Source organism: Phascolarctos cinereus, unplaced genomic scaffold (assembly GCF_003287225.1).
Source record: "Phascolarctos cinereus isolate Bilbo 61053 unplaced genomic scaffold, phaCin_HiC Scaffold_7;HRSCAF=346, whole genome shotgun sequence".
NCBI lineage: Eukaryota > Metazoa > Chordata > Mammalia > Diprotodontia > Phascolarctidae > Phascolarctos > Phascolarctos cinereus.
In genome coordinates this window covers 32,163,299-32,190,098 of record NW_027556180.1, presented here as the reverse complement: position 1 = coordinate 32,190,098, position 26,800 = coordinate 32,163,299, and the positions used below count along the sequence as shown (strand labels likewise).

Sequence of the window (26,800 nt, the reverse complement as noted above, 5' to 3'; positions counted from 1 at the left end):
GACAATCTCCACGGGCACTTCAGGGTTAGTCGCAACATCTGAGAATGGGGGTAGTTAGAAGAGAAGTCCCCCTCAGACACATGCATTCGGGTGATGGAGAGCACTGGTATTATCACAGATGGCCCCAGGACGAGGCTCCTTACATGCTTATCAGACCCTGGCAAACGAAGGGCAGACCTGAAATGTATGTGTCTCTCTGCCTTATATGGTCACGGTTTGATTATGAAAGGATGAATAGAGCAGCAGGGAGGGATTCAGATGTGTAACCTAGAAATAAACATATTCCTTATCCCGTCACAAGCCCCCAGAGCAAAACTCATGCCTCGGGATATCTGCTGAAAAGCTCTCTTGACAATTCTAAGGCGGGGTTGGGGAGGAGGAGGAGGAAAGCGATATATAGTTCATAAATAGATGAGGCCTACATGGCTTCTTCTCCCCTCCCACCTACCCTACCCCCACCCCACCCCCAAAAAAAACAACATCTGGGGTATTTTTCTTTGTTTTGCCTTCATCTCCAGAGAAGGGGATGAGTTGCGGGTGGGAAAGAGGAGGGAGTAAAATATAAACTGCCAACTCATGTCCCTTGATACCCTTTTGACAGAAAGAGGTTTTTAAATTTTATTTTTAATTTATAGAATAAAACATGCATTTCCATAACACAGTACAATCAAAATGATTACACATGAAATTGTAAATCTATTATGCACAACTTGCTATTCCTTGCAAATATATAACAAAATATCATGTAAATTCCTTTTCTTTTTTTTCTTCCCCCACCATGACTACCATTAAACACAACTTTACGTACATACATACATACATATATATATATATATATATATATATATATATATATATATAATTATTCTATACATTCTTCGATTTATTAGTTCTTTCTCTGGATGCCGATACTAGCTTTCTTCATATGTCTTTTATAGTTAATATGGGTATTTTGTTAGATACTTTTTAATTACATATACATTGCTAAGAATTGTTTTTAAAAATTTTGAATGGCAATTATTGCACTCCCTTCTCCTTCCACTCTCCTTGAGAAGGCAAGAAACTTTATTTTGATTTTACATATGATGTCATACAAAACATAGTTCCATTTTGGCCATGTTGCAAAAGAAAACACAAAATAAAATAATAAAAATAAAGAAAGTTTTAAAAGTATGCTTCAGTCTGGCAGGAGGTTTTTTAGAGAAGAATAGCACCCCTCTTTTGTTGCTGACAAACAGCATCATCATTGTGAGGCAGGAAGTACGTGACTGGCCAAATAGGAGTTCTTGGAGTGGTGGTTAGTGACAGAGAAGACATACCACACTGAGTAAGCAAAAACTTTCCATTTCTGTTTTGCCAATCCCTGGGGTGGGTGTGCTTCTTTCCATTTTGTTTTTGGGACCCAGTGGCATTATCTTCTGACACACTTGGGTTGTCAGTGGTTTTTTTGAGTCCTGCCGGATAACAATTTTTTGCCCCCCTCGAGATCCCCACCACCATGTGGCGTTGCCAGTGGGAAGCTATTTTAGCCCATAGAGCTAGCCTACGTAGTAGGTTTGTAATAAATGCTTGCTTATTTCCCTTACCTCCTGCCACCATCACTTGGGCCCTAGATCTCTCCCATGGGACAAAGAAAAAACGGTTAAGCAAGACAAAGAAAGTGATTGCATCTGACAATGTCCGCAGTTATCCCTAACTGCAGTTCACCACTTTCCTCCCCAGAAGAAAGACGGGTGTATCCTCTGAAACCAAGATTAGTCATTGCATTCCATCTGAATTCTGATGTTTTAGCTTAGTTTTCATTTGCATTATTGTGGTCACTGGGCATGTCCACTGTTTTTCCAGAACACCCCAAATCTTCCCTTAAATGCACTTGAACAAGTATAATACCTGAAACCTAAATGTAGTTTACATGTCTGTTCTTTAAGCTTAGTTATCTGTGTTTGTGTTATATTCCCCTAGAGAGTCTGGGTTGTTTTCCATTTTGACCTTTGTTTATTTCCCCAGTGTTTACTATGGGGCCCAACATGCTCCATATATTTCAGAAATGTTTGTTTGATTGAAATATAAATACAGGATAATTTTTGAATTCTCATTTAAACATTTAAATGTTAGGACAAAGATGAAGTTGCTTAGTTTAGAACATGGAACACAACTGACCAGTTCAGTTTTACTCGTCTCGTTGAGTGACATATGAGAAGGAAATTTTATTGGAAAACCGTCTTTATTTTTGCTCATCAAAAGCAATGACACAGGAAATTAAGTGGTTTTATATGGGAACTGGGTGATGGGAAGAAGGTAGTGTCTTTAATCATTAAGTTGACCAGTCCTCCTGTCTATGGTTTCTTATTCATCTCTGCATCCTATGAATCCTTGACATTCCCCCTGAAGGGTTTGCCAATAATCTCGATCCTAATATGGCATGATGTCCCTTCAATGTAGGAGACAACCCACTCTCAGCCTGGCTTCCCTGTTCCCTTCTCAGCATCAAAGTCTGACAGCTCGGCTCAGGTCAGCTGGATTTCCGTGGGGAGTTTGGAGACACCTCCGTAGGGACTGAGCTCCACCTGCTAATTGTCCCACTTCTAAGAGCTCATTGAGGCTCCAGTAGAGATTCCAAGGTAGCTAATTTAGTCATTTGTCCAGGCCTAAAGTGAACTTTGGCTGCGTATGGAAACGAAGTGAAAACTGAAAGGAACAAATCTGAAATCCCTGGGGACCTCATGTCCTTTATTTCTGTATTATTTCTACTAGCATTAGGAGTTCAAAACCAAAAACATAGCACACATTATTTACTTCTCAATATACATCTTGCAGCCTCTTTCTTTCCCTCTCCCCACCTAAGGAGAACATTGTTGTTGTTGTTTTATTGGGGGGGGGAGAGTGGTCTTTATTTATATCCTCAGTGTCTATCATAAAGCCTTGTAAAGAGTAGGGACTTAATAAATGCTTGAATTGAATTGAATAAAGCTTAATCCATTCAGCACTAAGATCTAGGTCAAGTTATAGGTCAAACTATGTGTCCTTTAAATTAAAAGTTTTAAATATAGTGGCTTTTATTTAAAAACCAAACATGGTTCCCCTTGAGATCCAGATCCACTATGGCCCCTGGCTCGAAGCCCAGCATTAGTGTTCTGGCTGAGCTGTCTTGCTGTGGGAGAGATCATTGCCCCTCTCTGGGCTTCGTGTTCCTTGACTTGTAAAATTACGGATTTGTACAAGGACTTTTCAAGCTCTGATATCTGCCTCTGTCTTCAGTTCCCATTTCTATCCATATTGCTGTCTGACAGCTGTAGACAATTTGTTTTCTTTTTAAAAAAAAATATATTATTTTCCTCCAGTTACACGTAAAAACAATTTGTAAGATTGTTTTCTGTTTAAGTTTTGAGTTCCTAATTTTATCACTTTCTTCCCTCCCCTTTCTCCTCCTTGATATGGTAAGCAACCTGATTAGAGATTGATGAGAGAGACAGAGACAGACACACACACACACAGAGAGAGAGAGAGAGAGAGAGAGAGAGAGAGAGAGAGAGAGAGAGAGAGAGAGAGAGAGAGAACGAACTTTGGACAAGGGAAGTAGAAGTGCTTTGCTCCCAAGCAGACATTGGGCTATTTCCCATCACTAGCCTCATTTGCCTTAGACGATGGTTCTGCTCTCTTTCAGCTCCAACTTCTATGATTTTCTGACATTCCATTTGATGAAAGGTGCTCAGGACTAGGGGAAATTGCTAATTGTAGGTTTCCTTTCATACAGTTTTATCTCTATGAGGTCACATACATTTATGTCCTCACTAGTATGATCTGTATGCACAAGATATATTCAGAATACATCTAGGTTATCTGAGAGAGAAGGATGGTTTGGGAGACCATGAAGGTCCTCTTACAGAAGGTGCTGCTTGGTCTGAGTCTTAAAGGAATCCAGGGAAAGAAGAACCGGGGGGGGGGAGCTAGAGAGTTCTAGTTATCAGGAATAGCAGGTCCAAAGGCAATGAAATGAGAAGAGATGGAGTGTTGTGTACAAGGAACAGCCGGTGGGTCAGGGTTATAGGATCCTAGTGTACAGAGAGAGAAGTGAACTTGTTTAGAAAGGGGGCAGGTCATGAAGAACTTAAATGCCCAGCAGAAGAGTTTGTTTGATCCCGCAGGTAATAGGGAGCCAGTGCAGTTTAGTGAGTAGAGGAATGACACAGAGGACTAAGAGCCAGAAGGGAGCGTTCAAGAAAGGTATTGAAAGGGAGGTGGCATCTAAGTTGGACTTTTAAAAACTTCTTCTTGAACCAGATCAGAAGAAAGAGAGGCAGGAGCAGCTAAGAGCGTCCAGGTTCTGGATCTTCCCAACGTTTTCTGGTGGTGGTTTACGTTTCTAGTATCTGTGTCTTCCTCTAGTCTCTAAATATTTAGTGGGCAGGCCATTATTAAGCACAGACTATGTGCCAGACGTAGTGTCAGGCATGGCGGGCCATCGCTGTGAACCAATGTGCCCACTTGATGGGGAGACGTGATGGTGTAATGGAGAGGACACAGTCCTTGGAGCCAAGTAGATCTATGTTCTACTCTTGCCTTAGACACTAGATGTAGAGCCTTAGGCAAGTGGCTTCAGAACCATCCCAGATTCCCTATGAGGGTCGAACGCAGTGGAAACTATGCTCTGATCTTCTGTTCTTATCTTAGCTGTAGAGAGAGGAAGGTTAACAAATTGTAGGAAGGCACCAGGATGTTCCTGATTTAGCTTGGTGCCCTCAGTGGGCCTGTGCTCTGGGGCGTGGGTCATGGAATTGATAATTGATTCATATATATGAATTCAAAGTCAGTGCATTTTCAGATAGCTAATTTACTTCCTCCCAAACTAATGCTCTCCATTTCTTTCTTTTCAGGGTCGTCATGTTAAAACTGGACAGCTTGCTGCTATTAAAGTCATGGATGTCACTGGGGTAACGTATCTGTCTCTTGTCAAAAGTCTATTCACTAGTTCCCCAGAACTTGAGGATGATGGATGAACTCAGTGGCTTTCAAGTGTTTTTGGTTATAGAAGACTACGTTTCTTACCTACATGAGGTGTTCCATCCTTTGGATTTAATGTACATAATTCCCAGATTGCAGTAGGAGATATAGCCTAAGTATCTAACCCAGAAATACCTCGAGCCAATTAAGTACCACAAGAGTTTATCATGAATGATGTTCACAAGTCATTTGCATTTAATATAGTTATCAGTAATTGAATATGAAGAAATAATTAGAAATTCCAAGGTATTAAAATATTAATATTAAAATCAAAGAAGATACATTTATACAGATACATATATGTATGTGTATAGGTATGTATAGACATGTATACACATATATGCACATATATGTATACATATGTATGTGTGCGTGTGTACATGTATCTCCCGTTGACATATATACACCCATACATATGTAGGTAAGTATGTATATATGTATGAGTGTATATACATATATGCATATACACATATACATGTATATACATACACATGCACTCTGTTGGGGGGGGTCACCTAGAACAGAGGTGAAATGAGAATGGAAAATGTCTGAGAACAGATCACAGTGGCTATCTTGTATAAGGATCTTGGCAAGAGAAAGTCTTAGTTTTTGTTTTTTCAATATGACAACTAACCTCAAATATTTATAATAATTAAAGTCCATCACTCTTTTGTATACTCTCTTGCTTGGATGAACAAAGGCGAGCTGAAGAATGGGGTTCATTCTGTGTCATAAATGCAATTACAATGCTTATTCCCATTCCTTTTGTTGACTTTATTTAAAGTATTTTAATGCCTTTTCCAAGAGTACCAAGAACTCCTTAGAAGACCTCAGTGGACATCAAAGGCATGCTAATATGTTTTGTATTGTCTTGGGGGACTGTTCAGAGACATCTTTCAGCTACACCCAGATAAACAGATGAAAGTGAAAAGAGAAAAGATTTAAGCTGGGCCTCAAAGCAGATTATCCAAAACAAATAGACATTGAATGGTTCCCATAAAGGTATCAAGGATTATTCTGTGTGAAAACAGAGACCAGACCACTGGGCTCTCTAGCCGATTTCCAGCTGCTGCCAATTTCTGTTTTGTAGAAAACACTGGGAACTAGCTGCCCAGATAGCGTCCATTATGGGCCATCCCTGACCTCCCCTTAATTCCTGCTCCCCCATTCATTTGGACATATACGTCCCACTATACTTACATTTTGCTTTCTTCCAGTGCCCCATGTTGATCCGCTTTTCTTTCTTCTCAGTTCCCTATGAAAACTTCAGATGAGGCTGAGGGTGAAGTCCTTGGGAGCCATTTACCTTAGATTCATACAATTACAGAGCTGGAAGAAATCTCAGAGGTCATGTAATAGAACCTCATTACTTGAGAGATGAAGAAATAGTTGCCCAGAAAAGAGAAGTGAGTTGGCCAAGGTCATTTTCTAGTAGGCGGAAAAGCCGTGTAATTCTAGTATGAAAATAATAATCGCAGTTCATGTGTAGATAGCATTTAAGTTCTGAAGAACACTTTACATACGTTATCTTACTTGAGCCTCAAAACAACCTACCTGTCAGGTAATATGCTAATAAGCATCCCCATTTAATAGATGAAGAAACTAAGCTCTAGACAAATTAAATGATTCGCATATATACCTAGTAAGTGTCTGAGGCAGAATTTGAACCCAGGTCTTCCTGACTCACTAGTTCAATACTAAATGATATGTGCGCATCTATTCTCATAGGATAATAGATTTACAGCTGGGAGGGGCCTTAAAAATCATTTGTCAAAGAAACCCAGCTCCCAGGCTTGTGACTACTATAAAGAGGCAGGCGTGTGCAGGACACAGCTCCAGCTGATTGTTAAATCTTCAGGGTGAGCATCTATGCCTCAGAAATTGGCAAATGCTAAAAATAATAGCTTGCTTGATTGTTTTGTGGATTTTCTAGACTCAAGAAAGTGATAGAGAAAATGTTAATAATGTTGCAGATTAAACTTAGAAGTGTATTATGGGTACAGTTAGGTTTTGCTTGTTTGGAGGGGAACGGAGAGCCACTTGTTAAGCACCTACCAGCCAAGAGTGCCTAGAGGCTACTTAATAAATGCTTATTGAATTGGAAAGCATGTACATTAGAAAAGAAAGAACATCAAAATCGGATTCGGCTCCTTTTTCAGTAGAAATCTGTTTATAAAGGTGTTACCTGCAACAAAATTCTAGCCCTAGAGCTAATGTTTTAAATTAATTGGGAAATTATCCTGAAACGTAGCTGTAGTGCTCTCCTTGAGTGAGGTGAGAACATAATAGAGGGAAAATATACATACTGTATATATAATATATATATATACATATACAAACACACATATCTATGTATATATGTGTGAGTGAAATACATAGACACATTTTATACTCACTACCTATCTCTTCTCACATGGATTCTAAGACCAATGAGCCCTCAACATACTTCTATTCCATTGTTCCATATATATAATATAGTTCCATTCCACAGGAGCTATTCATTCTCACACCAGTCTGAGTTGGTTCTGAGATCGATCAGAATTCTGACCCCATTTTCTGATGCCATTTGTGGCGTATTTAAGTACTTGCAGAGCCGTGGGGTTGTTGCTCCATCAGCTTTATGGAAATTTAGCAAAGAGCCTAATGGTCTGTCCCAAAGTCAATATTTTTAGTTGATGATGGAGTTACAAATAGAACATGGTCTTCCAGTTGTCCCATGACAGCCAGAGCCATGCATATAATGGGCCATTCCAAGAAAAGCCCAGATAGAAGCCAGGAGGTCCTCCATCTTTGACCTGACATTATGGAAAATCCCAGCCTGATATCCTGGCTCGTATCTCTTGCTTCACCCTCTTGGTGAGTGTAGCCAAAGTATATTTCCGGTGGAAAACTCTCATATAATATGATCCTTTTTCACAAATACTGTCTTCTCATCGAGTGGGATGAAACATTGCAAGGGTTTCCCGCACAGACTGTTTCAGTTCAGTGCTCTGAAGAACCCCAGAATCTCAGAGAAGAAAAGGGGTCACTGAGGCCATCTACTCCAACCTGTACTTGGAAACCCCCCTAAAACACTGAAAGAAGGAGCCATCTAGTTTTTGCTTGAAGACTTGTAATGATGGGGAAGGCACCACCCCCCTTGGTGATAATAATAATACTAACAACAACAACATTTGCTTTAAAGGTCAGCTAGGTGGCCCAATGGATAGAGCACTGGGCCTAAATTCGGGAAGACTCATCTTCCTGAGTTCAAATCTGGCCTCAGACACTTACTAGCTGAGTGACCCTGGGCAAGTCACTTCACCCTGTTTGTCTCAGTTTCCTCATCTATAAAATGAGCTGGAGAAGGAAATGGCAAACCACTCCAGTATCTTTGCCAAGAAAACCCCAAATGAGGTCACAAATGGTCAAACAGGACTTAAATGACTGAACAACAAATAATGCTCTAAGGTGTGTGAAATACTTAACTGATTTGAACCTCACAGCAACCTTGGGAAGTAGGTGCTATCATTATCCCCATTTTATAAATGAGGAAACAAGCTGAGAGAGATTAAGTGAGGCGTCCAGAGTCACACAGCTAGTTAGTGTGCTGGAAGCCAAACTTGAACTTAGATCTTCCTGCCTCCAAGGCTTGTGCTTTATCTGCTGGGCCATCTAGCTGCCTACAATTAACCCATGCCACCTTTGGGTAGCTCTAATTAGATTAAAAAATTTTCCTTTCTACCAAGAAGAAATCTATTGCCTCATGACTTCCATCCATTGTTCACTGCCCTCTAGAGTAGTGCCAAGCAAATCAAATCCTTTTTGCATATTTTTTGATAACTTGAACACAACCATCATCCCTTTCCCTCCCTCCCCACCCCCAACTCTGTGTTCTCTTCTCTAGGGTAAGCAGTCCCTTGGACTGATCCTTATAAGGAACGGCCTTTAAGCACTGCATCATTCTCGTCACTTTCCTCTGTTCTCTAGCCTATCAATCCCCTCTTCAGTTGTGGTACCCAGAGAACTATTCTTGGTGATGCAGGTGTGGGCTACCTTGCAGAGTCCACTAGGGCTGTTCCCTCCTTCATTCTTGATGTGGCTGTTTTCATGTAGTCTAAAACAGCGTTCATTTTGGGGGCTGTCAGATCCTCTGTTAACAGTTGGAATTTTGAAAAGACTTTTTTTTATCAAGTACTCTATGACCTCTTTCAGGATATGAAACAATGATTGAAACCAATGGAACTTCGAGTTCAAATAATTCCTTAAATATTATTTTCATCGTAGGCTGCCTCTCCTTTAGAACAGTGCAGTCACAGTGTGATCAGATTCTGTAATTCTTCCCTCTTGCAAATGAAAGCCTCTGAAGGGTTGACAGCCATCCTGCTGCTTCCAATTCCCCTGGACTTTTCACTTGTACTCATTCTCTGGTCTCCAAGCTTTTTTTAGTTGCTAAACATCCCTGGTTATAAATTAGTCAAAGATTTGTGGTTCCTCTATGTGAGGCTCCTCTACTAGTACAGATAGCGACTCTTTTATAGCTTAGCAAATGGTCTTCAGGGGTCATTTTAACCAGAAAATTCATCATGTGCCTCTCTAAATGTGAGTAGGTTGGTCTTTGTATGAGTATTCCATTCAGTTCACCAATTATTTAAGTGTCTACTATGTTCAAAGGATTGTGATGGGCGCTGCAGGTACTAAGATAAAATAGTCCTGGCCCCTGGGAAGTTTACTGGAGCAATAGCTATATCAAGTCCCCAAATAAACCCCCTTCCTCGGATGACCACTTACTAGGCATGTTGTAGTAGAAATTCCAGGGCATTTAAGTGGGTAGTAGATGAAACTCTGGGCTTGGAGTGGGGAAGACCTGAGTTCAAATTTGACATCAGACACTTAGGAGGTGGGCAACCATGGGCAAGTCACTTAACCCTGTTTGTCTCAGTTTCCTCATCTGTAAAATGAGCTGGAGAAGGAAATAGCAAACCGCTTCGGTATTTTGGCCAAGAAAACCCAAAATGGGGTCACAAAGAGTCAGAAATGTCTGAAAAACAACTGAACAACAAAACAAAAGAGGAATTCACCAATAAGAAGAGGAAGAGACAGAGACTGAGAGATGTCCCAGGATAAGAAGGCTGCTGACATGTGATGGCAAGGTCCAATGAGTTAGGCAGAATACAGAGACTGCACCACTTTTTACCATGGTACCATCCTCCCCTACTTCATGATGATGCCACACGGGCTGCCATCATCTTGAAATAATCAAATTTGTGGGTTTCCAAAGTACAATGGAGAGATTGCTGAGCCCAAGTGGATTGCTGCTTGCTACCAATAACATATCAGGTGCAAGGGGTGTTACAAGAGAATTCATTGAAGAGAAGCATGACCCATTAAGGAGGCGGCCACTAGTGTCATGGCACCTCTTCCCCAGCATTGTAGAGAGGATCACATGAGATCACATACAATCCTTAAAGCTCTCTGCAAAGGTCAGCTCTTAACTCTTAGAATAGATCTCGGACTGTAATGTTGTTGGCTCAGCATTTGGCCACTATCTGCAGTTCCATGAGGAGCCTCTCCAAAAGCATACTGTGTCAGTCCCAGATTCCTGACCTTGGGATGTTTACATTGGGGGATTCCCGTGGAAAAATAAATCTCATTAAAATTCTTCCTTCTTTAGCCCTGCCCTTTTCACCTTTGAACCTGAGTGACCCTTAGGACTTCAGAGCCTAACATTTGCTCTCCCTCCTTAGACTCTGAGCTGGAGATCAGCAGAGTTATCTGGAGCTCTGATCCCAGCCACCCCTTCACCAGGGACAGAAATAGGTGAATGATGCCGCATCTCTCAGAAGGCGATGACGTGTTACATGTAACAGGAAGCAAAATCATACAAAGTGCTCATGAATATGACCAGGCTATGCCTTGGGATTACAGGAGGGAACAAAGAATAGTATCAGAGAATCTTACCCTTAGGGATCATTTCATTCAATGGCCTCATCTTGCAAGTGAGGAAACTGAGGCCACAATGAGGAAGTGACTTAGCCCAGGTCATACAAGTAATAAGTAGCAGAGTTATTGTTTAAATCTAAGTTCCTGGCTCTAAACCCAATGCTCTTTGCAATACCTTCTGCTCCCTCCTATAGTATGCTGACCCCAGCCCACTCCTAACACTTTATTCAGTTCAGTTGGGTTTAATTCAGCAAGCATTACTGAAGTGACTGACTGCTATGTGCCTAGGTATACTGCTAGAAACTAAGTATACCAAAGCAAAAATAACAGTCACTGCTCCCAAGGAACTTACTTTCTACTGGGTGGATACTACAGCAGCAGCAGCAGCAGTAGTAGTAGTAGCAGTAGTAGTAGTAGTAGTAGTAGTGATAGTAGTAGTGGTGGTGGTGATAACAAAGCAATAATAATAATAATAATAATAATAATAATAATAAAAAACTATACATAATACATAATAATGTGTACATACCATGAATATGTATACATATACTATATATACTAATAATACAACTAGTATTTCTGTAGCACCGAACTACCGTCGCTACTATCACTATCACCACCACCACCACCAGTACCATTTACTGAGGGAAATTTACCCAGCTAGTAAATGTGCGAGGCAGGATTTGTCCTTGTGTCTTTCTAGCTCAGATGCTGTGTATTGTTTCCCCTTGCCTCCTTATGTGGATGGAACACATGGGTCATACAGTGAAATGGAAAGAGCTCAGTTTCAGGAGTTACATCATCTGGTTTCAAATTCCTTGTCTAACTGAGAGTGAGCATTTCCATCTCAGAAATCAGCCCAAAGTTCCAGATCAGAGCTTCACTTAGTTTTGTTCATTTCCTAGACTTAATAAAGGGATAGAGAAAATGTTAAAATGCAGATTGTACTAAAAATATGTTTTCTGTCCAGTTTTTAGAGGACTGGCTATTGAACATTTCCTAGCCCATCCTGCTTTTCACCTATGTTACCTTGGGTAAGACCCTAATCTCCCAGAGCCTCACCTATAAAAGAAGGAGGTTGGCCCTAGATCCATGATGCTGCATATATAGATAAATAGATAGCAAACATTTTGGTAGGGTCAGGGAGAGCTTATTGAGTGCAGCAAGAAAAGCATCTCCTAGGAGGCAGCCTCCAAGCTTGTGCTCAGCCTCCTGTCCCCAGCCCTGCTCCCCTCTCTGGCTCTTCCCTCCTTTTCTCCTTCAGCTCTCAGTCTCACCCATCACCATGCATACCTTCTGATGAACACCATTTATCGTCCCCCACTTTCCCAAAGAGAAGCACATGAAAGGAGCTAAAGGGACAGGAGGCAGGAGGGAAACAGAGTATTCCAGACATGGGGCCCAGCCTGTGCATGCAAGTGAAATCAGGTTTCAAATGAACATCTAGGTCAGCCCTGAATGGGAATACAAGTCACCAAAATGCCCTTGAGGAAAGCAGGAGCAGTGGAGGAGAAAGGTTTTCATGTGTATGAAAGTCTGTATTAGCACACATGTGCATGTTTGTATGGAGGCAGACCTAGGTCTTTCTTGGTACCAGCTGAGAATCCCTTCCCTCCCTTTCCTCTCCCCCATCCCTCCATCTTCTCTCTCTTCACCCTTAACCCCCACCCCAGCACAAGCTAGGACAGAATCAGTTGTAGTGTGTTGAGGCTGGCTTGTAGAGATGGTCTGGTCCATCCCGACTCTCCCTTCTTCCCTATTTTAATTGGTTTGTTAGGCCCTGGGGCTAGGTCAGGGGCTCTTAACCTTTTATGTCATGGACCCTTTGGCAGTCTGATGAGCTTTCTGGACCCCCTTCTCAGAATCATGTTTTTAAATATTTCAAAAGAAAATCATAAGATTAAAAAGGAGCAGCTAGGTGGCACAGTGGATAGGGCACTGGGCCTAAAGTAGGAATTATATAAAAATACAGTTAACAATCTGTTTGAAAAGTGAGTCCACAGGACCACGGAAGCCTTGGGATCAACGTGATCATTGTATTTATTCTCCTTTCAAGGTAGCTCTGAATATGCCATGTGCCCTGCTTTGGGTCCAGTGATTGATGTGTCCGGGAAAGTCCAGAAAGGTCCTAAGGAATCTAGACTTAGTCAAGTTGTAAAGTCAGTCCCTACTCAGAATTGTATTAAGGGACCTTTGGGAAATAATGTTGAATATACATGCAGCCCTTGTGTTGGAAAGTTGCCTTGCAAGAAAAGCCTAGGGATACTTTACCTTCCTGGCTCATAGTCCCCACCTTGGAATGATGGAAGAATTGGATGTATGGTAGCCCCTGTATATAGTGATAGCTTGCCCATTCACCACCATGTGATTTGGATAAAGGGCAAAATTTCCAGAGCCATACTGTCCTCTTGACCCTTCCCCCCAATCCAGCTACCTCTACTTCCTTCTATCTGGCTCTTCTTTCTTTTTTTTCCTCCAATCTCCGCTAGCCCCTCCCATCACCATATACATCTGACTGAGCTTTTAGTCTTCTCACTCATTCAAAGAAGAGAGGGAAGGAGAAAGGTAAAATGCCTCAGTACCTGCCACATAGGTATATAGATTGATAGGTTAACTGCCTCTCAACACCCCCATCTCAGCCTCTTTTTCATCAGCTACCTCCCAAGGATATACTTGAATATGTGATAACTACCAATGGGTGGCATTGGACTAGGACAGTTAAACTTTGGTAGATAAAAAGGAGAAGGAAAGAGTCTGACTGAGTCTAATGAGCAAAAAGAACAAAGAAAAGTCAGATGTCAGCACTGGAGTGAATGAAGAAGAGAATTAGAAAAGGGGATAATTCAGATGAAAACCCAGTGGAAGAGCGATTTCCCAGGACGTCAGAGTTGAAAAGCACCTTGGAGATTGTGCAGTCTCACATAGTCCCTACCTAAGGGAAATCCTCTTTGCAGCACACTTGACAAGAGCATGTATAGCCTTTTCATATAGATCCCTTCCCAGGACGGATTGTTCTACTGTTGAGTAGCTTCATAATTTCACCCCATTGTTCCTACTTCTGATGCCAAGGAGAACCCTTCTAGTCCTTTTCCCACATGACAATCCTTCAAGGCCACTACCATGGCCTCCCTGAAACTTTTCTTTGACAGACTAATCATTCTTTGTCTGTCCAACCAAACCTCATATGCCATGATCTGAAGGCCTTCATAAATTTGTGCATCATGTTCTTTACAAATTAAAAAGCCTTATAGAATTACCGGGAATTGTTATCATTATTCCTTGCTGCCTGGGAACCTAACAGAGTACACATATCCAGACCAAGGGAAATCTTTGTGAACTGCTTTCAGTGCCAAAGAGTAGCTGTCCTAGGTACCTATGCCTCCCAGTAGTGTGGAGCCATTTCCTTCCTCATGGCCCTTAGTAAAAGAAGCTTGGTTGACCATGCCTAAGAGCCTGGGACTGGTGATTGCCTTAGGGGTTCAGGATTATATACACATGATGCTTCAGCCACTCAAAGGAGTCTCAAGCCAGGCTTGAGGTGAGGGTAGAAGTGGCATGATGCCACTTGAAGATTGCCCAGAACATTCTGAACCTGGCACAGGTCCTTTCCCATCCCTGGGCCTCAGCTTCCATGAGATAAATGTGAGGGAGCCGGCCTAGGTGGTCTGCGAGGCCCCTTCTTGAGCTCTAGATCTCTGATCATTATGTTGGGATAGTTCTGGCAACCTGGGAGTCTAGTAAAGAAAGAGCAGACCGAGCAAGCTCTAAAGAGGGAGTGTCTTTGTTTTCAGCTTCACCGGCACACATTCCCCAGCAGTGGTACTCGTTGCTCATCCTCTCGGTACCATGGATTTCCAGGTCATTAAAAGAAAGGCAAGCCGTGGGTTTGAAATGAGCAATTTGAAATAAACATCCATTGTATCTGACCTGGGTTTGGTGCCTTTGAGTAACAATCTACCTTTCCATCCTTACTTTGTACTGAATCAATGGTCCGACTCCTGGCCTATGTTTAAAATTTAAATTCTGTTTTTTAATTAACAGAAATCTACTTTCCATCTCACCCTAACCCCATTTAAAAAAAGGAAAAGAAAAGAAAAACAAATCCCTTGTTAAAAAAAATATGTATGTATTTTATATATATATATATGTACATACATACATACATACATATATACACATGTGTATATTCAAACAAAACTAATTCACACATTGGCTATTTTAAAAATCATATACATTTTATTCTTATTTTCATCACTTATTTTCAATCTGTCCCTGTCCACTGACTCATTACCTACTGCTTATAAAACATACCAATGTCTCCATCATCCAGGAGAAAACAAACAAAACTCTTCACTTGATCCTTCTGTCTCCACTATCATCCTATACCTCTTCTGCCCATCTATAGTGGGCACTTCTACTTTCTCTCTTCTCATTCTCTTCTTAACCCTTAATTTTCTTACAATCCGGCTTCTGGTCTTATTATTCCAATGAGACAGCTGTCTTCAGAGTTATCACTGATCTCTTAGCTACCAAATCCAATGGCCTTTTCTCAGTCTTCCTTCTTCTTGACCTCTCTGTAGTCTTTGGCACTGTTGATCATCCTCTCCTCCTAGGTAATGTCTTCTTTCTAGGTTTTTGGAACATCATTCTTACCTGGCTCTCCTCCTACTTATGTGACTGCTCCTTCTCCTCTGCTGGATCCTTTTCCAGAGCATGCTTTCTAACTGTAGATGTCCCTCAGGGTTCTGTCCTGGGTCTTCTTCTCCAACTATGCTACTTCACTTGGTGATCTCATCAGCTCCCATGGATTTAAGTACCATATCTATGGTGACTATTCTCAAATCTACCTTTCCTGCCTCAACTGTTCTGTTCTCCCATCTACCATTTCTAACTGCCTTTCTATCATCTTGAACTGGATATCCAGGAGACATCTTAAACTCCAACATGTCTAAAATGGAACTTATTACCTTTCCCCCTAAACCTCCCCTCCCCTCCTTCCTTAGAGGACATCAATGCCACCTGAAGATTGCCCAGAACATTCTGAACCTGGCACAGGTACTTTCCCAGGTATTGGGCCTCAGCTTCCATGGTCCCTCATGCTCACAACCCACTTTCTATCTTATTACACCTTATTATGTCCTCTTTAAGTCAGTGATACACACCTCATGACTGTTACTCAGACACACTTCATCTCTTGGCTTTGGGCATTTTCTCTGGCCAGCCTCTATCTCTGGAATGCTGTTCCTCCTCCTCTCTACCTTCTGACCTCTGTGGCTTCCTTTAACCCTCAACGAATATCCCACCTTCTACAGGAAGCCTTTCCCAACCTCTCTTAAGTCTAGTACCTTCCTTCTCTTAATTGTTTCCTTTTTATCCCATATATAGCTTCTTTGTATATATTTGTTTCTTGTCTCCTCCATTAAATTGTGAGCTCGTTGAGGGCAAGGACTGTCTTTTGCCCCTTTCTGTATTCTCAAGACTTAGCACAGTGCTTGGCAACATGTAAACATTGTTGTTTAGTCATTTTTCAGTCATGATCGACTCTTCATGACCCCATTGGGGAGAATTATTTGAATACATATTTTTATCCTGACATTTTAGGGGTACACTCATTGTTTTAAAAAAAAAGTTAGAAAAAATTCTTGGTATCATTGTAAACATTGACATATAGAATAGGCTACTCCGAATATCCGTATTCAGAATGCTTGCAACCTTGGGGGTGTGTGTGTGTGTGTGTGTGTGTGTGTGTGTGTGTGTGTGTGTGTGTGTGTGATAGTTGTACTAATGCATGCTGATGCAGTTAAGTGCAGAAAAAGATTTGTATTTATCACAAAACTAGAACAGATAAGTGTCTGCTTGTTTCCACCAGCCTTGGCCTAATGTTATTTGTAATAACTTGGTGCTCTGTAATGCCTTTCATCTTTGTTACTCAAAGTACATTCCCAGACTCAAATTCTCCCAACAGTGCAGTAATATAATAATATATTATTATCATAATAATGTAGTAAATATATAAGTACATATGTTTACTATATAAAAAGTATGTATAAATATATAAAATATGGTAAAATAATATACTATAATAATTACTGTATTATAGTAGTAATATAGTAAGTATAAAGATGAAAAAATTGCCATTGAGTTCATGTTGCTCTGAGTCTTAGAACATGCTGGAACAATCTTGGATTAGAACAGGGTTCCTTGGTTCCTTGACCTCTGCACATTGGGGTGTGCTTTGGTTGTATCTGCTCTTCCTCCATCGCTCCAAACACATCTCTTTCGTACTGTATTCACTCCCTATTTTGATTCCTCTAATTTTTCTCATTTTCCCCTCCATTGCTTCCACCTCTTCCTTTGTTTTTCTTGTATCTAATTCTCTAATAGATATTTTAGTCTCCCTCTAGCAGGTTTATAACTTTATTTCTCTTTTTTAAACCCTTTTTCTCATTTAAAACAAAAAAGACTTGAAATACTTTGGAGAACATTTCCTCCTGTCTATAGCTTTGTTTCACATGATAGAGTCTTCCATTTCAAAGGGGCCTCAGCAGGCATCTAGTTAAAGCCATACCTGAAGAAGAATCTTGTTCACACTACCTCAGAGAGGTGGTCTTCTAGCCTTTGCTGGAAGATGGCCAGAGAGAGGAAGCCCACTCCCTCCTCAGGCAACCCATTCCATTTTTCATTCCCCATTTATCCCCTTCTTCTCTTCCAATGATATCTTGTTTTTCCTTCTTCCATCTTAGAATTTTAAATATGATGATAATTGGATAATTCCACTTTTCCTATCCAAAATCTAATCTTCCCAACCAGATTTTAATCCTCATGAGGGCAGGAACTGTACTTCAAAAAAAAATTTTTTTTCCAATATTCTACATGGTGCTTGTGTTATTCAGGGCTCATTGAGTACAAGAATGAATGGCAGATTCACCATCTGCTGGTATGCTTGATCCAATCCAGTAAATACACAGTCATTCAACAAACATTTACTAATCAACTACTTTAATCCAGATATTGGGGAAAGATAAATAAAAAAGCCCTATCTTCAAGGAAAAGAGCTTACCTTGTTTCGGAAGAGACGACACATACATCTTTAGTTATATGCAAAGTTCCATTTTAGGTACTAAGTATACAAAGACAAAAATATTAAAAGTCCCTCAAGGATCTTATATGCTTTCCCTTTTTTGGGGGGAGGGGATATTTTATTTTGATTTTTTTTAATTAACAAGCCTTTATTTTCATTCTCTCTCTCTCTCTCTCTCTCTCTCTCTCTCTCTCTCTCTCTCTCTCTCTCTCTCTCTCTCTCCTTCCCTCCTTTCCTCCCTCTCTTCCTCTTGCCTCCTTCCCCTTTATTAAAAAAAAGAGAAAACCATCCATATTCAAAACGAATTCCAACATTGCCCAATAGGAAATAAAAACCATTATTCTTATCTTCATTGCTATCTAATATCCTTACATGCTTATTTCAATGCACTTATTAAATCCCTACCACATCATTCACACTAAGATATATTACAAGTAATGATTCTAGCTCTCTAGAAACTTAGTTAAGGTTCCCCTAATTGTGATTATTATTTTAGGAGCTAACTTAGGCGAGGAGACATTAAGGGAAATTATATCACAACTTAACTAGTTGTCTTGAAACTTGCAACAGATATTTTTTGTGTGGAAATGTTATATACCATGTCTGAGGAAATCAACTGACCTACTCTGGGTGGCTTGAATAGGCTTGTAGGGTCTTTTTTCCCCCCTAAGTTAGGTAAAAAGATACAGTGTGTCTTAGCAGATAGGGAGTGGCATTAGTGTTAGGAAGGCCTGGGTTCAGGTCCTGCCTCTGGGTAACCTTAGGCACATCACTCACCCCCAGTCACCTCTCTAAAATAATAAATTGCAGAGTGTTGGATCTGCTTTGGTAGAGGGAGAATCCTTACCAGAAGTTTCCTGTCCTAGTGAAGTCACTCAAATTCCTCAAAAGGTTGAATAAATGAAGCCTGATCGATCCCAGTGTCTGCAGGGCATTAGATCTACTCCTTATGCCTGTGTAACCGTTGCCTAAGGCAGGGCAGACATAGCAGCTATTGGGAAAAGGCCAAGGTAGGAAGGTCTGTTCTCCACCACATCCTTGATTGGAAAAGGTGGGTTTAGATGGGTAGAAGTTATTACAAATACAATAAGAAGAATGACAGCAGTACTTTGAGGTTTGAAACATAGCTAGGTCCCCATTAGTGCAAATAATGAATCCCCGGAAATGGTCACAGAATTTGAATTCACATTGCACATTTGCATTGTGCTAGAATCAATCCCCATTTCATGGTGGTGGTTGTTGTTCAGTCATTTTTCAGTTGCGTCTAACTCTTTATGACCCCTTTTGGGGTTTTCTTGGCACACATATTGGAGTGGCTTGCCATTTCCTTCTCCATTAGATTGTTTACAGAATTTCAACCTCAATTACTGAGCATGATCTCATTTCAAAGCAAGTGTAAGCCAAAGAACCAAAGTAGGGCTCGGTTAATACTGGCGTCCACCCCAAGTGCCAGGGAGAGAGTCCTCACCACTGGGGGGGTCAGGAAAGGGCCCCTGCAGCAGGTGGCCCCTGAGCTGAGCTTGGCAGCCAGCCAAGAGGTCCACAAGGATGAAAGATAGGACATTCTATGCATGGGAAGCAGCCTTTGCCCACACGGGAGGCCTAGCCGTTTCCATTCCTAGCCCAAGAGCACTAGCTCTTCTGAAGGTTTCTGTCCCGAAAAAGAAGAGGCAGATTTCTTCATCTTGAATTATTAAAAATCATAATACAGCAAATCTGGGCACTCCCTTCAGGGTTCAGGACCAGGCTAGTGGAAGAAGCATTAGCTCTTGAGTTAGGAGTTCAGGGGCCTAAATTCTTGTCCCTGATCCTTCTAGTAACAAGGTGACCTTTGAGGAATCTATTATCTCCACACTCTGGTGCTCCCACCTCCTCCTCACAGGAGCCTTGGTCTCCACCCCAGGGACCCCCCTGAGTTCTCCTCATGGGTGAGCTTTCTCTATGATGCTCAGAACCAGGTCCCCACCTCATTTTTTAACTAACGGCTCCAAAGCATTCCACCAGAAACATAGCTTTACTCCCCCACCCTCCACCACTTTCTATTTCCTTTATAGTATTATTTTCCCTCATTAGAATGTAAGCTACTTGAAGGCAGGGACTGTCTTTCTTGCTTGTATTTGCATCCTGAACGCTTCACGCAATTCTTGGCACATGGTAAGCAAATAAGCAGTTTCTCGCTTTTTTTCAAGTATTTATTATGCACCACAGTTATTACATGTCAAGTACTATGCTAATCCCTTTACAAACATTATCTCATTTGATCCACAGTAACCCTGTTTATCCTCATTGTAGCGTTGAGGAAACTCAGGCAGAGAGGAGTTGAGTGACTTGACCAGGGTCACACACCTAATAACAGTTTGAGGCTAGATTTGAATTCAGGACTTCCTGACTAGAGGCTCAGTGCACTATCCACTATACCACCTTCAAGGCTAAGCTTGGGGAATTCAACATGTCTTCATGGGGGAGTTGGAATCTCTCTCTCTCTCTATCTGTCTCTCTCTGTCTCTGTCTCTCTCTCTCTATCTGTCTCTCTCTCTCTTTCTCTCTCTCTATCTATCTGCCTCTCTCTCCCTGCCTCTCTCTCTCTCTCTCTCTCTATCTGTCTCTCTCTGTCTCTGTCTCTGTCTCTCTCTCTCTCTATCTGTCTCTCTCTCTCTTTCTCTCTCTCTCTCTATCTGCTTCTCTCTCTCTCTCTATCTGTCTCTCTGTCTCTTTCTCTCTCTCTCTCTCTCTCTCTCTCTCTCTCTCTCTCTCTCTCTCTCTCTCTCTCTCTCTCTCTCTCTCTCTCTCTCTCTCTATGTCTGACTATCTGTCTCTCAGGACCTCAGTTTCTCCTCAAAAAAGTGGATGTTTGGATTAGATGGTGTCTCAAGTCTGGTCTATCTGTAACATTCTCAGAACTAGCTTGTGTCCAATTCAATTACCGTATTGGGTCTACATCGAAAGAACCCGAAGAAATGGAAGACTTGCTATGTTCTTTCCTAGCATTTCAAGAGAGTAACTACAATGACTAACAAGAGAAACAAAGGAGAAAACCCAAGTGTTTTTAGGAGACACTGGCATCATCCATAGCAAGTGGCCTTTGTCAGTGCAGCCTGAGACCGTTGGACCATTATAAGAATAGGACCTTCCAATCATGTTCCAAATTCCAGAGAGTTAGTGTGCTTTTGAGAAAAGACAGATACGATGTGCTGCCATGGTTTGGATTTGTATAGGGAAAGTCAGTGCAGGAGGGCCCTGAAACCCTGCCTTGTGAAAATCAGTTGAAAGCATGTTTAAACTTGGGGGGAGGGAGGAGAGTATCAGAACTCTCTTCAAGTATTTGAGAGGCTGTCATGTTGAAGAAGGTTGGGCTGTTTTGCTTGGCCCCAGAAGCCAGAACTGGGAGTGATGAGTGGTAGTTACGAGGTCTGTTTCATTCTGCTAAATACAATAAAATGTCCTATTAATTAAAGCTCTTATTCAATTAATCACCCAACATTTATTAGATACCCACTCTGTGCCAGGCACCGTGTTAGTCAAGAGGACTACAAAGACGAAAGGAAAGGAATGCTTGCTTCCAAGGGGTTCATAGTCTATGGGAGATAACAACATGTCCGTGGAACAGAGGCACGTCAATGGCCCCCTGAATGACCTTCCTTACACTCTGTTATCAGGTTAGGATAGGAAACCTCCGAAGTCTGATTCAAGTTTGTTCAAGAGGGTCATTTGGGGAAGGGGGGTAGCCCAAGCAGCAGGGACTCGTGAAGAAGGGCATTCTTCTGAGGTTTGAGAGAATCCATAGATTGTAAGAGGCAGAGGGAGGGACAGAAGGAGGGAGGGAGTTCCAGGCCTGCCAGGTAGTCTGTGCAAAGACTCTTAGATAGGACATGGAGTGTGGGGAGACATGTGAGGAACTGCAGGAAGACCTCTTTGGCTGGAACCTCAAGTGTGTGAAGGAAAATAAGGTGGAACAAGCCGGGAAAGGTGGACGGGAGCCCCATTGTGAAGGACTTTGAATGACAAACAAAAGAATCCATGTTTTATCCCAGAAGTGATAGGGAGTCAACACATCTTGAGTAGGAGAGTGATGTAGCCAGACCTATCGTACCAACCTCATGAGATGAAATGAAACACAGTGTGTATATAAAGCATGTTGTAAATCACTCTATATCAACATGATGTTGTTGTCAAACATTATCAGCTTCCAAGAATAACCATCAATGATGAGGCAGTCTGTCAGTAAAGGTGTTTATTAAGTGCCTGCTATGTGCCAGACATTGTGCTAAGTGGTAGGGTTGGAAAAAGAGGAAAAGACAGTCCCTACCCTCGAGGAGCTCACCGTCTAATTGGGGACGCAGCAAGCAAATAAATATGCCCAAGCAAGCTGTATGCAGGATAGATGGATAGATAGGATGTAACGAAGAGAGGGAAGGCGCTGCAATGAAGAGGCTTCCTATAGAAGGTGGGATTTTAGCTGGGACTTGAAGGAAGATAGGGAAGTCATGAGGGAAAGATGAGGAGGGAGAGCGCTCTGGGCAGGGGGACAGCCAGATCTTCTCTACCATTTGTCTATTTCTATCTTCTCTATCATCCCTCAGTCTCTATCATCTCAGCCTAGAGCTGTGACATAGAACAGCAAGGAAACCAGTATTATTGGACAAAGTATGTGGAGGGGGCCAGTAAGGTATAAGAAGACTAGAAATGTATAGAGGGGAGTACTAGGTTATGAGAAACCTTGAATATTAAACAGAATTGTATGTTTGCTATAAAATTCATACATTTAAATATTTTTTTAAAATTGTTAAACAATTGGTTTTTTTTCCTTCCTCTTACTTACCCCTCACCCACTAGGGGAAAAAAGAAATCTGGCTTTGTGTCATATAAGAAAGCATAGTCAGCTTTCTACACATATTAAATATGTCATTTACTCAGTTTTAAAATACTGCCATCTTAAAAGTACTTATAGCCTGTCTTCATATATGAAATAGGACTTGAAAAATTTCTTTTTTCCCTTCATTTTCTGGCACGGACTTCTGAAATTATTGATATGCAAATATTGAAGACAATGTGCGGTAGTGGACAGAATTCTGGCCTTGGAGTCAGGAAGACCTGGTACAAATCCGAGCTCCGAGATTTAGTTTGGCCAAATTACGTAACCTCTCTTAGCATCGGTTTCCTGAAACACCTGCCTGGCAACGACTAATTCTGAAATCATAAAAATTCTTCCTCTACTAATAGCTGGCTCATCCCACTTCTCGAGTGCTACCCCATCTCTCTCATTTTCCCCTTCCTCTCCTAGAGTGAGGTGCTTCCACTTGGTTTGTGGACTTCCTTAGAGTCCACTGGTTCTTGGATCTTCTCTGATCTGGCTTTCATCCTCAGCACTGAAGTCCCTTCAGTAAAACTTCCTTCTGCAAAAGTGGCGTGACCAATGTACCTGGTATTCATTACCTCTGTTTGTCTTTCACTGTTCTGTTCTCTGTGTCTTGTGTACCATGCCTGGTCAGTGGAAGCCCGTTGATGTGAATGGCCTCCCAGTGACCTGGAGTGAGTGTTACATAACAGTCCCTTCTTTGTCTCCTTCTAAGTGAGCATATAAAGGGGGTTGGAAGCACATTCTTTCATTTCGTAGAGCAGTAAATAGGGCAGAGTGACCAGGCCCAGGGTGATGAGATTTAGAGATTTCTGAGAGCATATGTACTCCTTCAGCAGGGTGGACCAACTGAGTTTAGCATTTGTATGAGTGTGTCTGTCTTTCTGTGTCTGTCTGTCTATTCATTACTTATACATATGACTTTATCTCTCTATCATCTGTCTTCCCTATCAACCATCTCCAAGTTCTCTATCATCTATCTTCTCTATAATTTATCTATTCCTATCTTCTCTATCATTTTCTATCTTCTCTGCATCTATATCTTCTCTATCATCTCTCTATCTCTATAATCTATCTTCTTTACTATCTATCTCTATCATCTCTCTTCTTTATTATCTATCTCTATTTTCTCTATCATCTCTCTTCTCTATCATCTCATCTCTTAATCTATCTTCTCTCTATCACCCATCAATGTATTTTATCTGCCCTATACTTCTCTATCATCTATCTTTATCATCTATCTCTCTTATCTCTATATCTATTTCTCTCTATCCTCTACTTCTCTATTCTCTCTCTCTGCATTCTCTGTATCTTCTCTATCACCTATGTATCTTTTCTAGCTATCCCTTCTCTCTCTCTCTCTCTCTCTCTCTCTCTCTTTCTCTCTCTCTCTCTCTCTCACACACACACACACACATACACACACACACACACACACACACACACACACACACACACACACACTATGGCCATCTTGCCATCTCCCCCATTAGAATGTGGGTGAACTCCTAGAGGTCTAGAATTCTTTTTGTGTTCCTTTATATCCCCAGGACTTAGTGAGCACTTCATAAATGCCTTTGATTGACTGAGATAGAAAGAATAATTAGTTGGATTTGGCAGCTGCCACATGGAGGAGTTCTTTCCTCCAACCTTGTCCTAACCCCAAAAGCTACATCCCAGGTGAGTTCCTCCTTGGCTGGGCCCTGGCCCATTTCTTCCCCTAAGGCAGCTTTCCGATGGCCTCAGACTATCTCCTTGCCTCCTTCCGTCTATCATGCATATAACTTGTATGTGCCTAGTTATTTACATGTTGGCTCCCACGTGAGCTACTTGAGGGCAAAGACTGTTTTTGCCTTTCTTTGAACCCAACAGAGATTAGCATTGGTTCTGGCACACATAGTAAGCCCTTAATAAATGCTTGCGGATTACTCCATTGCTTACCATTCTTTGCTCATCCAACAGCCTGATATCCTCAAGTTCCCCTCACCAAGTGAATGCCTTAAAAAGTTATTTTGAGGCTGCTTGCACCAGGGGTCGGATTTACTCATTACAGATCTGAGGACGCCAGTTCTCCATGTGAGCAGAAATGGCCCTTCTCTCAACATTCACACTCCCAATCAAGGATCATTCTCAAAAGTTTTTCTTCTAATGGAACATAATCATTATGCTTGCTTATCTACCCATCAGGAAGGAAAAAAGCACTGAGAGCTATTGACTATCCTATTGAGATGGTGATGAATTACTGAAATCTACTGGGTAGAGCCATTGTATTTTAATGACCCATTTTCTTTGTCCTATACAGGATGAAGAGGAGGAAATCAAACAAGAAATTAACATGTTGAAGAAATATTCTCATCACAGAAATATTGCTACTTACTATGGTGCTTTTATCAAAAAGAATCCCCCAGGAATGGATGACCAGCTCTGGGTAAGTGTCCTTTTCACATCTCATTTTTCTTTTCTTTCTTTTCTCTTTCATCTGGACTTTGACCAATGGACAGCATTTGTCCTCGTTCCCAATCTCTGAGAACGATAACCTAGCACCTTACTTCTTCTCAGTCTACTTTGCTAGATCATTTTCATCCAGGTCCTGCTGGCTAACCAGTATCCCCTAGTGCTCTGTTTTAGTCCCTCTTATCTTCTCCCTCTATACTATTTTGCCTGGTGATCTCATCAGTTCCCATGGATTCATTTCTCATCTTTGTGCAGATGATTCTCAGATCTTTTTAGCCAGCCCTAACCTATGTGTGTGTGTATATACATATATATTTTTTTTTCATTTACTCATGTGTGGATAAATCATTTTGGCCCCCAGCACTGCCTCTTGAGGCACTGTCATCATTCGTGACTTTGCATTCTTGGTGCCTAGCAAAGTGCCTGGCACATTATTAGCATATAGTAAATGCTCGTCCAATCTAATTATGGCTTTTACATTCAGAACTCTTCAGTAGCCGCTTTGTCAATGAGTATGAACAGACAATTTGTATTAAAATAATGTCATGGTGATGAGTCTCCTTATCCCACCCTCCCATCCCAGCTTGTTCCTATTGGTATTTGATGGCAAACAACAATAACAAATCTATGATCCTATGTGCTGTAGGGTGTCAATGTCCTTTCTAACATATTAGGATTGAACATGGATCTAAATCTAGAAGGCTCCAAACATTAAAGACCATATCTAGCCCGTCCCTCTCATTTTACATCGTGATGAATACCCTCAGAGAAGATATGTTACTTACCCAAGGTCACACTGAAATTAAAGGGCAGAATTGGATTTGAGCTTGGGTCCTCTTAAAATCCAACCCTCTTTCTATTGTACCACATTGGGGTACATAATGTAACCATGTTTTGCATCCACTCAGAATATCCAGAAATCTGAGGGGTTTGTCCCCTGCCTTCAAACTAAATCAAGTGTCCCCAGGATGATTCTTTGGGGTGAAACTAGAGTACTTCCCATGTCACAGCAACTAAGCCATGTTTCTAGTGTCTGATTGAATTAGAACCTCGGAGAATTCTATCAGGCTTGTCGCTGAGATAAACACTTGTTTAGCACCAGCTTCTGATAATGGCCAAGTGACTGTCTTTTATCAAGTGCTCAGGTCGCAATACGGAAATCAAAAATGGGAGTTCTTTCAATAAAGATTAAAATCTTTCAAGAAAGGCAGCGAGCTTCTGACACATAGCGTCGCCCTCATGCTTCCCCTGCCTTTCAGTGATGGAGAGACTCACTTAGGCTGTTCTCCATTGGATAACTCTGTCATAGAGAAGCCAGGGACTGTGAAGTAGACTAATTGCCCTGAAAATAGAAAGCCACGCAAGTGTTAGTGCCTATAATGGTACTATCATGTTTTTAAGAGGAATTACAAGTCTGAATCGCTTCTGAAGACCCAGGAGACCAAGCAAGGTACCCTGCTGGTCACACTCTAAACTGAGCAAAACAG

At 41.4% G+C, this 26,800-nt stretch overlaps 1 protein-coding gene across 10 annotated transcripts in view; it reads left to right on the top strand.

Moving 5' to 3' along the window:
* The window catches only part of TNIK (TRAF2 and NCK interacting kinase), a 415,562-nt gene that overhangs the window by 209,918 nt on the left and 178,844 nt on the right, over positions 1 to 26,800 (top strand). For all 10 annotated transcript variants that reach the window (XM_020980386.2, XM_020980405.2, XM_078147460.1 and 7 more), the window contains exons 3-4: positions 4,875 to 4,931; positions 25,162 to 25,287. In XM_020980386.2, coding sequence (XP_020836045.1) covers positions 4,875 to 4,931; positions 25,162 to 25,287 — 183 coding nt within the window. The remainder of the gene's footprint in view (positions 1 to 4,874; positions 4,932 to 25,161; positions 25,288 to 26,800) is intronic.